The sequence below is a fragment of the Chionomys nivalis genome, chromosome 3 (assembly GCF_950005125.1).
Source record: "Chionomys nivalis chromosome 3, mChiNiv1.1, whole genome shotgun sequence".
Lineage (NCBI taxonomy): Eukaryota > Metazoa > Chordata > Mammalia > Rodentia > Cricetidae > Chionomys > Chionomys nivalis.
The window spans coordinates 123,781,031-123,794,952 of NC_080088.1; the positions used below are offsets into that span (position 1 = coordinate 123,781,031).

A 13,922-nucleotide genomic window follows, 5' to 3' on the forward strand; every position below is an offset into this window, starting at 1 on the left:
CAGGCCCGTTCATATTACAGAAGGCAAATAATGAGTTACTTTAGATAAACTAAAGCATAATGAATTCTAAAGGAAACTCATTGGGTTTCAAAGGAGACAGCAGGTGGAAACTAGGGCTGCAGAAAGAAAAACCAAAGTGCATTGTAAGTGGCATTTGCATTAGGAAACAGAGAGGGCACTTTCTTAAATTCTCCCAAGAAAGCATTATTTGAACAAAGAGAAGAGAAATGTATTCGGGGCTGTGAAGTGTCATGAGCTGTTTTAGCTTTTTTAAAAAAAATGGTTCTGGAAGTAAGGTTGCCTTCCACTCTCTCAGATCCAAGCATGCTTGGCTCAAGATCTCCCTAAAATTCCCCCGTGGATCAGGCTGACCTGGTCCCATAATAGGGAGAGAGAAAAACCGCTAATTGCTAAGGAATTAAAGGCACTGTGCCCTGTGAACAGGTGGAAGATAAACCATTTCCAGCAAAGTTTACTGTTTATCCTACACAATACAAATGTCTGAGGAGAAAAAGAGAGAGAAGCTGGGGGTGGGGCTCAAACAGAAAAATCTCAACCCAGAATTCTAGCCAGCTGCCTCAGTTCCCCCAGTTGTTGGTTCGATGCTTGCGAGCTCTTTGTTCTTCCCTCAGTCCGGCTACTCCAGTCACCTCGGCTGGATGCCCTAAGTGTCCAGTTTGGTGATGTGTTTCTACAGGCCTGTGCTTCTCTCTATCTGCCGCCTACATACTTAACAAACTTGTTCAAAACTATGGTAACTGTTCTACAGACGGTATAGAACGGCGTGTACAGCATTGCAAGATCAGAGTCTATGCAGAGTATATGAAAACTAAACCAAAAGAGAACAAGAGGAATTACATTGACATTTACAGCAGTTTATAGTATGTTGTGTATATGCACCTCAAAATCATCTCTAAAAAGTAATACTGTGTGTTATTTCCAAAAAAAGTCAATTGTATAAAGAGAATGAAGTATAAAAACCTGTGTCTGGAAAGTACTGTGCTGTGTGTGTGTGGGGGTGGCTGAGGTGGACTTGATCAGAACGTATATGCATTTATGAAGGAGTAAACACTAAATATGTTTTTAAAAAATAGTTAAAAGTTATTTGTCATAGCCAGTACCAGGAAACAACCTAAATGCCCCTCGACCAAAGAATGGATAAGGAAAATGTGGTACATTTACACAATGGAGTACTACACAGCAGAAAAAAATGATGACATCTTGAATTTTGCAGGCAAATGGATGGATCTAAAAAACATCATATTGAGTGAGGTAACCCAGACCCAGAAAGACAACTATCACATGTACTCACTCTTGAGGTGGTTTTTAAACATAAAGCAAAGAAAGCCAGCCTACAAACAACAATCCCAGAGAACTTAGATAACAATAAGGACCCTAAAAGAGACATACATAGATCTAATATACATGGGAAGTAGAAAATGACAAGATCTCCTGAGTAAATTGAGAGTATGGGGATCATGGGAGAGGATTGAAGGGGGAGGGGAGAGGCAGAGAAAAATGTAGAGCTCAATAAAAATTAAAAAAAGTTAAAAGAAGGAAGAGGTCAGGAACAACATAAAGAGCAGACAGGATGGGTGCAGAGAGCAAAAATGGAAACTTCAGTCTTATCAATGATGAAATGTAAAAGAGACATTCCGGGTAAAAAGCAGAGGCTATCAGACTATGGAAATTCAAATTGCATGCTACTTATAAGAGACAGGTTTAAAGTATAAGGACTCAGAGAATTTGAAAGTAAATGTTGGGAAATAGGATGTGTAAATTCTAGCTTATGAAACCTAACAACCACATGAACATCAGACAAAACAGACCTAAAAACCACCAGGGCCAGAGAGGATTATTGGTTATGAGAACATGTCATCGAGGAGAGCTCACACTTTCAAATACATATGGAACTGGTAGAGAGAGCCCAAAATACATAAAGCAAAAACCAAAGTGAGAAACAACTATTGTCTGTAACTGATGGGTCAGACGAGCAAAGCCCGGTGAGAACTCGGAGCCCCGAGGAAGCACTGCTAAGTCATCTGACTGTTGTCAGGGTTCCCCAGGGCTGCGGGAAATACACCAGGAATATTCACCAGGGCAGACAATGTCCATACAGCCTTCAGCACCTCTGGATCACACAGGAAACTGTACCCAACCCTGAAGCAAATTGGAAACCAGTAATATTGCGTGTTTTCTTTTCTTAACTATCGAATATTTGGACACTAAGCAGTCTATTCATAACCAGAGCTGTGAAGATTCTACCTGGAAAATCACAATATACTTAACAATAGCGAAAAAGAACATGCTGAGAGCTGTGGGTTTGCATGTCTAAATATTTATATTAGAAAACAACGGTTTTCAATTAGTTATCTCAATTTTACCTCAGAAGCATGAGCCAAAACAGAAGAGTGAGGTAAAGCCCAAAACCAATAAAAAAGGAGGACAAAGTGATATAAAGCCATGAAAAATAGAACTCAACCAAGCCAAAAACTTCAGCTTTGAATCCATCAGTGAAGTAACAAATGCAGTACAATTCTCACCACTAAAGTGAGACAGCATAAGTTTTGAACAGGGATTCAAGACAGTTAAAAGATAATTTAGCTGAGCATGGTGGCACGCACCTTTAATCCCAGCACTAGAAAAGCAGAGGCAGATGGATCTCTGAGAGTTCCAGGTCAGCTAGCGCGATAGGGAAATTCCTTGAAATACCTTACTTGGCCCATGAGGCCTCAACCCTATACAAAGAGCGACAGGTAACTAAGGAATGCCACAAGTGGGCGAAACAGTCTTCTCCAGGGAAGAGCACACCAGTTGGTTATCCAGTACCATACAAGTAACATACAGACTGAGCAGGTTGCATTTAGGATGTGTGTGTGTAGGCCTACATATATGCCTATATGTGTCTCTCTGCGTGTATAACATGTAACATGTAATAGCAATTAATGGGAAAGAGAGGCTATGAATTTGGAAAAGAGCAGGAAGGGATATACCAGATGGTGTGGAGGGAGGACTAGATGATGTAATTGTATTATAAACTTAAAGGAAAAGATGTAGCTAACCCAAACTGACAAATGAGAAGACACAAAAGCTAAATAACCCTGTGTCTATTAACTACCTTAAACCTGAAACTTTCAACATTTCTTCAAAGAAAACCATTGGTCTGCGTGGCTTTCACTGCATCTATCAAATGTTAAAGAGAGCTAATGGTGACGCCACACAAAAAAAAAAAAACCCTGCACAAGCACTCGCTGGAGACAGGATTCTCTGGTCACTGCGTGAACCCAGCAGAGGTTTGGTACCCAAACCAGAGGACATTACAAGAAGACTGTACATGAGCACCCGTCATGCACATGGATGGAAAACTCCCCAATGAGGCTGGAGAGGTGGCTCAGCAGTTAAGAGCACCCGCTGCTCTTCCAGAGGACGTGAGTCCAGGTCCCAGCAACCACAGCAGGTAGGTTCTAGCTTCCGTGGCTAACTGCACACACGTGGCTCACATACCCATACAAACACACACATGTGTACATGTGCATGTGCTCACACACATACTCATAACTGAAAATAAAATAAATCACTTAAAAATAAGACTCACCCACCCATAAACACCAAATTGAACCCTAGAAGTATGAAATGACTGAATATTCAAAAGTAGCATCATCACCACATTAACTGAATAAAGAATGATCATAACTTGATAAATGGAGAGATTATCAAGATTGAAAATTTAATTCAGAGGCCCGGGCGGTGGAGGCACCGGCAGGCAGGCAAGTCCAGGCGGCAGAGGCACCGGCGCACAGGCAGGCCCGGGCGGCGGAGACACCGGCAGGAAGGCCCTGGTGGCGGAGGCACCGGCAGCCAGGCCTAGGCGGCGGAGGCACCAGTGTGCAGACAGGCCCCGGGCGGCGGAGGCACTGGCAGGCAGGCAAGTCCGGGCAGGCAGGTGGGCCCAGGCGGCGGAGGCACTGGATGCGGGATAGGGCGGGCAAGAAACAGTGAAGCCCGTACTGAGAGCAGATTGCCCCGCTACAATTAAATCAAACCCAATAGATAGCATCAATAAGAGGAGATGGGCAGACGCCAAGGCAAGAATTCACCCAACAATCTGAAAAACAACATGAAAACACCAGAACCCAATGATCTTACAACACAAGGACTTGAACACGCTAACACAGGAGAAGAGGAAAAAACTGACTTTTTGAAAGCAATAGAGTCCCTTAAACAACATGTAAAAAACGCCCTCATAGAAATGGATGAGAAGTATAACAAAAAGTTTGAAGAAATGAGTAAATACATAAATGATACCCTGGGAAGCCAAGAAAAAACGATCAAACAGGTAATGGAAACAGTCCAAGAATTGAAAACTGAAATGGAAGCAAGGAAGAAAACACAAACTGAGGACCAGTTGGATATGGAAAATATAGGTCAACGAGCAGAGACTACAGAAACAAGCATAATCAATAGAATACAAGAGATAGAAGAAAGAATCTCAGATTCTGAAGACACCATAGAGAAAATAAACGGACTGATCAAAGAAAACACCAAAACCAACAAATTCTCATCACAAAACATTCAGGAAATATGGGACACAATAAAAAGACCAAACCCAAGAATAATAGGGATAGAAGAAGGAGAAGAGGCACAGCTCAAAGGTCCAGAAAACATTTTTAACAAAATTATGGAAGAAAACTTCCCCAACATAAAGAAAGATATTCCTTTGAATATTCAAGAAGCATACAGAACACCAAACAGACTGGATCAAAAAAAAATCCCCTCGCCATATAATAATCAAAACACAAAATATACAGATTAAAGAAAGAATATTAAGAGCTGCAAAGGAAAAAGGCCAAGTAACTTATAAAGGTAAACCGATCAGACTTACACCTGACTTCTCTATGGAAAACATGAAAGCCAGAAGGTCCTGGATAGAGGTACTACAGAACCTAAGAGACCATGGATGCAAACCCAAACTACTATACCCAGCCAAGCTATCGTTCACTATCAATGGAGAAAACAAGACATTCCAGGATAAGAACAAATTTAAACAATACGTTGCCTCAAATCCAGCCCTACAGAAAGTAATAGAAGGAAAATCACAACCCAAGGAATCCAACATTGCCAACACTGCCTACAACAACCCAGGCATCTAGCGACCCTTCAACAGCACAACTCAAAGAAGGGAGACACACAAACTCTTCTACCAAAAGCAATAAGAATAACCGGAGTTAACAACCACTGGTCATTAATATCACTTAATATTAATGGTTTCAATTCACCAATAAAAAGGCACAGGCTAAGAGATTGGATATGAAAACAGGATCCAACAGTCTGCTGTTTGCAAGAAACTCATCTCAACCACAAAGACAGGCATCTACTCAGAGTAAAGGGTTGGGAAAAGGTTTTTCAAGCAAATGGTCCTAAGAAAAAAGCAGGTGTGGCCATACTAATTTCTAACAAAACTGACTTCAAACTAAAATCAATCAGAAGAGATCGAGAGGGACACTTTATACTCATAACAGGAACAATTCAGCAGGATGAAGTCTCAATCCTGAATATCTATGCCCCTAATATAAAAGCACCCACTTATGTAAAAGAAATATTGCTAAAACTCAAGGCAGACATCAAATCACACACACTAGTAGTAGGAGACTTCAACACACCTCTCTCACCAATGGACAGGTCAATCAGACAGAAACCTAGTAGAGAATTAAGAGAATTGTTGGAGGTAATGAAGCAAATGGACTTAACAGACATCTATAGAACACTCCACCCAAATAGAAAAGAATACACCTTCTTCTCTGCAGCTCATGGAACCTTCTCGAAAATTGACCACATACTCGGAAACAAAGGAAACCTCCACAGATACAAAAAAAAATCAGTGTCCACATGTGTCTTATCAGATCACCACGGATTAAAGTTAGAAGGCACCAACAATGCTACCCCCAGAAAGCTGACAAACTCATGGAAACTGAACAGTCAACTACTGAACCACACCTGGGTCAAGGAAGAAATTAAGAAAGAAATTAAAGTCTTCCTTGAATTTAATGAAAACAAAGAGACAACATACTCAAACCTATGGGACACGATGAAAGCAGTGCTAAGAGGAAAGTTCATAGCACTAAGTGCCCACTTAAAGAAAATGGAGAAAGCATACATTGGGGACTTAACAGCACACCTGAAAACTCTAGAAAAAAAAAGAAGCAGATGCGCCTAGGAGGAGTAGAAGACTGGAAATAATCAAACTGAGGGCAGAAATCAACAAAATAGAAACACAGAAAACAGTCCAAAGAATCAATGAAACGAAAAGTTGGTTCTTGGAGAAAATCAACAAGATTGACAAACCCCTATCCAAACTAATTAAACGACAGAGAGAGAACACGCAAATAAATAAGATCAGAAATGAAAAGGGGGACATAACCACAGACACAGAGGAAATTCAGAGAATCATTAGATCTTACTACAAAAGCCTGTATGCCACAAAACTGGAAAATGCAAAAGAAATGGACACTTATTTAGATAAGTACCATATACCAAACCTAAACCAAGACCAGGTGAGTGATCTAAATAGACCTGTTAGTTGCGAAGAATTAGAAACAGCTATCAAAAATCTCCCTTCCAAAAAAAGCACAGGACCAGATGGTTTCAATGCAGAATTCTACCAGAACTTCCAAGAAGAGCCAATACCTATACTCCTTAATGTATTTCACAATATAGAAACAGAAGAGTCATTGCCAAATTACTTTTATGAAGCTACAGTTACCCTGATACCAAAACCACACAAAGACCCAACCAAGAAAGAGAATTACGGGCCTATCGCACTCATGAACATCGACGCAAAAATTCTCAATAAAATACTGGCAAACCGAATCCAAGAACACATTAGAAAAGTTATCCATTATGATCAAGTAGGCTTCATTCCAGAGATGCAGGGCTGGTTCAACATACGCAAATCTATCAATGTAATCAACCATATAAATAAACTGAAAGAAAAAAACCATATGATCATTTCATTAGATGCTGAAAAAGCATTCGACAAAATTCAACACCCCTTTATGATAAAGGTCTTGGAGAGATTAGGCATACAAGGGTCATACCTAAATATAATAAAAGCTATTTACAGCAAGCCGACAGCTAACATTAAATTAAATGGAGAAAAACTCAAAGCCATCCCACTAAAATCAGGAACACGACAAGGATGTCCACTCTCTCCATACCTCTTCAATATAGTGCTTGAAGTTCTAGCAATAGCAATAAGACAACATAAGGGGATCAAGGGGATCCATATTGGAAAGGAAGAAGTTAAGCTTTCATTATTTGCAGATGATATGATAGTATACATAAGCGACCCCAAAAACTCTACCAAAGAACTCCTACAGCTGATAAACACCTTTGGTAATGTGGCAGGTTACAAAATCAACTCCAAAAAATCAGTTGCCTTCCTATACACTAAGGATAAGGAGGCAGAGAGGGAATTCAGAGAAGCATCACCTTTCACGATAGCCACAAATAGCATAAAATATCTTTGGGTAACTCTGACCAAGGAAGTGAAAGATCTATTTGGCAAGAACTTTAAGTCTTTGAAGAAAGAAATTGAAGAGGACACCAGAAAATGGAAGGACCTCCCTTGCTCTTGGATTGGGAGGATCAACATAGTAAAAATGGCAATTCTACCAAAAGCAATCTATAGATTCAATGCAATCCCCATCAAAATCCCATCAAAATTCTTCACAGATCTGGAGAAGACAATAATCAACTTTATATGGAAAAACAAAAAACCCAGGATAGCCAAAACAATCTTATACAATAAAGGATCGTCTGGAGGCATTACCATCCCTGACTTCAAAATCTATTACAGAGCTACAGTATTGAAAACAGCTTGGTACTGGCATAAAAACAGAGAAGTCGACCAATGGAATCGAATAGAAGACCCTGACTTTAGCCCACAAACCTATGAACACCTGATTTTCGATAAAGGAGCTAAAAGTATACAATGGAAAAAAGAGAGCATCTTCCACAAATTGTGCTGGCAAAACTGGATGTCAATCTGTAGAAGAATGAAAATAGATCCATATCTATCACCATGCACAAAACTCAAGTCCAAATGGATTAAAGACCTCAATATCAGTCTGAACACACTGAACCTGATAGAAGAGAAAGTGGGAAGTACTCTACAACACATGGTCACAGGAGACCACTTCCTACGTATAACCCCAGCAGCACAAACACTAAGGACATCATTGAATAAATGGGACCTCCTGAGACTGAGAAGCTTCTGTAAAGCAAAGGACACTGTCACTAAGACAGAAAGGCAACCCACTGACTGGGAGAAGATCTTCACCAACCCCGCAACTGACAAAGGTCTGATATCCAAAATATATAAAGAACTCAAGAAATTAGACCGTAAAAGGTTAATCAATCCAATTATAAAATGGGGCACTGAGCTGAACAGAGTCTTTTCAACAGAAGAAGTTCAAATGGCCAAAAGACACTTCAGATCGTGCTCAACTTCCTTAGCAATCAGGGAAATGCAAATCAAGACAACATTAAGATACCATCTTACACCTGTCAGAATGGCTAAAATCAAAAACACCAATGATAGCCTTTGTTGGAGAGGTTGTGGAGAAAGGGGCACTCTCATCCATTGATGGTGGGAATGCAAACTTGTGCAACCACTTTGGAAAGCAGTGTGGCGGTTACTCAGGAAAGTCGGGTTCAACCTACCTCTCGATCCAGCAATACCACTATCGGGAATATACCCAAGAGATGCCCTAACATACAACAAAAGTATATGCTCAACTATGTTCATAGCAGCATTGTTTGTAATAGCCAGAACCTGGAAACAACCTAGATGCCCTTCAATGGAAGAATGGATGAAGAAAGTATTGAATATATACATATTAGAGTACTACTCAGCAGTAAAAAACAATGACTTCTTGAATTTTGCATACAAATCGACGGAATTAGAAAACACTATCCTGAGTGAGTTAAGCCAGACCCAAAAAGAGGAACATGGGATGTACTCACTCATATTTGGTTTCTATCCATAAATAAAGGACATTGAGACTATAACTCGTGATTCTAGAGAAGCTAAATAAGAAGGTGAACCCAAAGAAAAACATATAAGCATCCTCCTGAATATTAACCTTCATCAGGCGATGAAAGAAGACAGAGACAGAGACCAACATTGGAGCACTGGACTGAAGTCTCAGGATCCAAAGGAGGAGCAGAAGGAGAGAGAGCACGAGCAAGGAACTCAGGACCGTGAGGGGTGCACCCACACACTGAGACAATGGGGATGTTCTATCGGGAACTCACCAAGGCCAGCTGGCCGGGGACTGAAAAAGCATGGGACAAAACCGGTCTCCCTGAACATAATGGACAATGAGGACTACTGAGAACTGAAGAACAATGGCAATGGGTTCTTGATCCTATTGCACGTAATGGCTTTGTGAGAGCCCAGGTAGTTTGGATGCTCACTTTAATAGACCTGGATGGAGGTGGGTGGTCCTTGGACCTCCCACAGGGCAGGGAAACCTGCTTGCTCTTTGGGCTGAGGAGGGAGGAAGACTTGATTGGGGGAGGGGAATGGGAGGTGGTGGCGGGGAAGAGGCAGAAATCTTTAATAATTAAATAAATTAAGTAATAAAAAAAAGAAAAAAAAGAAAATTTAATTCAATCTTGATAAAATTCTGGGAACACTGGGGATAGAAAGGAAGTGTCAAACTCCGATGAAGAACAGTGGTCTATCTTCCTTTCTGTGGCTGTGATAGACACTGATGAAAAAGACCAACTTGGATAAGGAACAGGTTTATTTGGCTTATACTTCTAGGTCTTGTCCCATCACTGAGGGACTTCATGGCAGGAACTCAAGCAGGAACTTGATGCAGAAGTCACAGAGCACAGAGGAACACTGATTACTGGCTGGTTCTCTGGCTCATATTCAACTAATTCTCTTACACAGCCTATGGCTACCCACCTAGGGAATGGTACCTCCTGCAGTGGGCTGGGTCCTCTTATACCAATTAACAACCAAGACAATCTCCCACAGACAAGCCCACAGACCAATGTGGCCTAAGCATCTCCTCAAGGCTCTCCTCCCATATGAGTCTAGACTGTGTCAAGTTGACAGTTAACCCTAACTAGAGTTATGTGTAACTAGTTAGGGTTCCTGTGACCAATGGCCAACAAGAAACGATTCTACAGTTTTCTTCATCAGAGTCAAAAGCCAGCAACAAGGCAATGGTGGCCAGCAGGAATCATGAGCCAAGCGATTCTTTTCTTTCTTTTTTTAAAAAATTTATTTCTTTATTTCTTTATTAAAGATTTCTGCCTCCTCCCCGCCACCGCCTCCCATTTCCCTCCCCCAGTCAAGTCCCCCTCCCTCATCAGCCCTAAGAGCAATCAGGGTTCCCTGCCCTGTGGGAAATCCAAGGACCACCCACCTCCATCCAGGTCTAGTAAGGTGAGCATCCAAACTGCCTAGGCTCCCACAAAGCCAGTAAGTGCAGTAGGATCAAAAACCCATTGCCATTGTTCTTGAGTTCTCAGTAGTCCTCATTGTCCGCTATGTTCAGTGAGTCCGATTTTATCCCATGCTTTTTAGACCCAGTCCAGCTGGCCTTGGTGAGTTCCTGATAGATCATCCCCATTGTCTCAGTGTGTGGGTGCACCTTCTAGATCAGAACTCTGTTGCAACTAAAGGACCCATTGTAGTTGCATGGGAAGACACTAGCAGGGACAATGCCTTCTCTCACCAAGTTCTCCCTTTACTTGGAACCTATTTCACCCTCAATTCTAGAACATCCCTCCTAGGCAGGCTGCATAAATAGACCCATGGTGACAGGGTCAATGGTCACTTCTTTACATCTTCCCTTAACCAGGGACCTGTACATGGGTGTGACCAAGTTTTTATGACATACTTTGGTTTCTTTCCATCTTCTTCCTGAGGATGGTCACACTGGGCTGGCAGACACCATCCAGCCTTTTATTCTTCTCTGGGACACACAAACACCCTTGAGTGTATATACGCAAGTGTGTGCCCTGCACTTGTGTGGACTGCCTCAGCATCAGACACCTACTGGGATGCACATAGCAGCCACCAATATCACAAACACTCCAGGACACCCAAGTGACAACTCATTAATGTACGGGCACAGGGTCCTGTCTATACCAGGAGACCTCCAGACGCCTGATGTGCCCTGTCCCCAAGAGTATTGGAGAGGACGAGAGGGAGTACACTATCTCCAAGTTACAGCCAAGAAGGCAGAGGAGTCAGTTTTGCCCTGTGGTGGCATCAGCAGACAGCTTCATTTTTTTGTACTGTTCATCAGTATTCATTTATAATCAAAACCAAGAGAGGACAGCAGTAGAAGCATGGGCTCTTACACTCATGATCTCCCTTGTGTTATCAGAGGAGGTATGAGGTGTAAGATGTGGCTTTCCAGTCCCAGAGGTGGCCCTGTTGCCCTCCTGTCTATTACAGGACAGCCCCTGGCAGATCAAGTGCTAAGGACACATCCCCAGATGCTAAGGACACATCCTTGGATGCAAAGGACACATCCCCAGATAGCCAAGAGCCAACTCTAAACCCATGAGCAGGTACCCATGCTCTGAACTTCCCATGGGGATCTGAAGGTTTTCAAGGATAACACAGACTCCTATGGTCACCTCCTCTTGCCTTTCCCTACCCGTGCAGGGTGTGCGCTGGCATCCTTTCATTACAGAATCCCCCCTGAGGATATGGCTCACCTGCAGGCAGTGTGGAGAACTCCACACAGGCCTCCTTCTTCTCCCTCTGCTCCAGGGGCAGCTGCCAGGGCATCTGGTGGGGCTGGGCCAAGACCTTCACCTTGTAAGCCATATTAGGCCTGAGGTTGAAGAACTGATACTTGTACCTGGTGGCCTTCACGATGTCCAGTTCCTCCTCGTTGAGGAAGATGACATGGCTGTAGTTGCTGTTGGTGGGCAGCCAGGAGAGCTGAGCAGAGATCTGTGTGATGTTGTCCACACGTAGCTGGGATGGCGCTACGACTACATCCTTGCCCACCAGCAGCGTGCACTGTAGCTCGTCCGAGTTGCCCCGGCTCCTGACGCACTGCACGGAGATGCGGTAGGTGCAGGCGGCTGTGTTAAGTTTTTCGATCAATGCCTTGGTTCTCCTACCCAGGGCGAGGCTCATGCGTGTCTCCTTGTCTACCAGCACGTTATAACTGCTCACGGTGCCCCAGCCGGGTGGTACAGCGGGGGGCTCCCAGCCCACGATGACACTTTTGGCAAGCTGTTTGATAAGGGTAATTTTCCTAGGGTAAGGCACAATGTCTTCTCCGATGTCATGGATGCTCATGTCCAGAGTCCCCCCACCACTGTCGGTGACGCCCGAGTCCACTTGAGTTGGGGAGTGAAGGTGAAGGAAACTCTCACGCTCCAGGCTGATGCCAGAATGATTGAGAAAGTTCTGGTCCTGCTCACTCCCCAGAGTACCAGCCAGTCGTGACTCATTGTCTTGGATAAAATCCACAAAGTTGGAGGGCACCAAGCCCCTCTGCCCATCCAACAGCTCCCCTGTTGGATACAAGAACAGATATCACTCACCATCCCCCAGGGCCCTGGGCCCCACAGCACTGGCACAGCAAAGCATCTCAGGCAGTCACATGCTTAGCCCCTCCATACCCTCTGTCTGCAATAACCCCATCCATCACCAAGTTTGATTTCCTCAGCCAGAGCTATGAGAATCTGTGTGTACACACCAAGCACGCTCTGGTAGCAGGGAAGCTGTTCAATAGGGATTAAAAGCTCATGTTGACTGAATGCCCAGCACTGGGAAAACCCCAGCACACAGTCAATAAATGTCAGGATAAACAAACATGTCAAATCCATGGCTTTGGGAGATGAACAAATGTCTTTTGTTTTTGATCATATGATCGATGGTGTGAATAGGGGTCTATTTACCCAGCTCCCTGCTGGGTAAATCATCAGAGCACCTATTATCCACCTGATGTGAGATTAAAAACACTGAATTGGTTGTCAAAGTGTCAGAGAAAATCAGGTGATGTGGGATTTCCCCTCTGTATGCTGTGAATACCATTGGTTAATAAAGAAACTGGCTTGGCCTCATAGGGTAGAACAGAGCTAAGTGAGGAAAACTAAACTGAATGCTGGGAAAAAGAAAGCATGGAGCCACTGCCGGAATATAGACGTGCTGAAACTTTACTGCTAGGCCACGACCTCGTGGTGATGCACAGATTAATGGAGATGGGGTTAAACTAAGATGTAAAATGTAAGAGTTAGCAAATAAGAAGCTAAGCTAATGGGCCAAGCAATGATTTAAATAATATGGTTTCTGTGTGATTATTTCAGGAGTCTGGACAGCTGGAAGATGAACAAGGGACCTTCTTACAACAATCAGGGTTGTTATTAATTTGTGTGGCATAAGCCACAGGTGACTTTTTGTGGAGGGTGGCCTTTTTTATTCTGGAATTCAGTTGAATTCCGTGTGTGTGTGTGCTCTTGGATAAATGGGGCTCACATGGATGCTAGTAGTCAAAGGAGACTATGTAGAAGAGCTAAGGACTCCAGCGCACACACACACACACAAAACCATTCTTCATAACATACCTTCCAAGAGAGGCCATGTTGCCCCAGGAGACTGGGGCACCATGACCATTGGATTTTCCCCTACCCAGATCCCCCCTGCCTTAGAGGATCTTTGACATGGCCTGTAGAGGGCAAGTCAGCTACCTAATTAGGGTTTGTATTCTGTTCCCAACCTCTACTTAGGGTATAGTCTTGAGGCAGTCAGTCCTTGGCACCAAAGACAGTCTGGTACATGGAAGTAATGATGGTAATGATATTGGTAATAATAATGATAATAATAATAGTGTTGGTGGTGGTGAGGATGGTTGTGGTGGTGGTAATACTAATAA

The 13,922-nt window shown here is 43.0% G+C and overlaps 1 protein-coding gene across 1 annotated transcript in view; it reads right to left on the bottom strand.

Moving 5' to 3' along the window:
• Positions 1-13,922, bottom strand: part of LOC130871430 (RIMS-binding protein 2-like) — a 61,212-nt gene that overhangs the window by 30,899 nt on the left and 16,391 nt on the right. Inside the window, 1 exon segment of the mRNA XM_057764764.1 lies at positions 11,745-12,561. Coding sequence (XP_057620747.1) covers positions 11,745-12,561 — 817 coding nt within the window.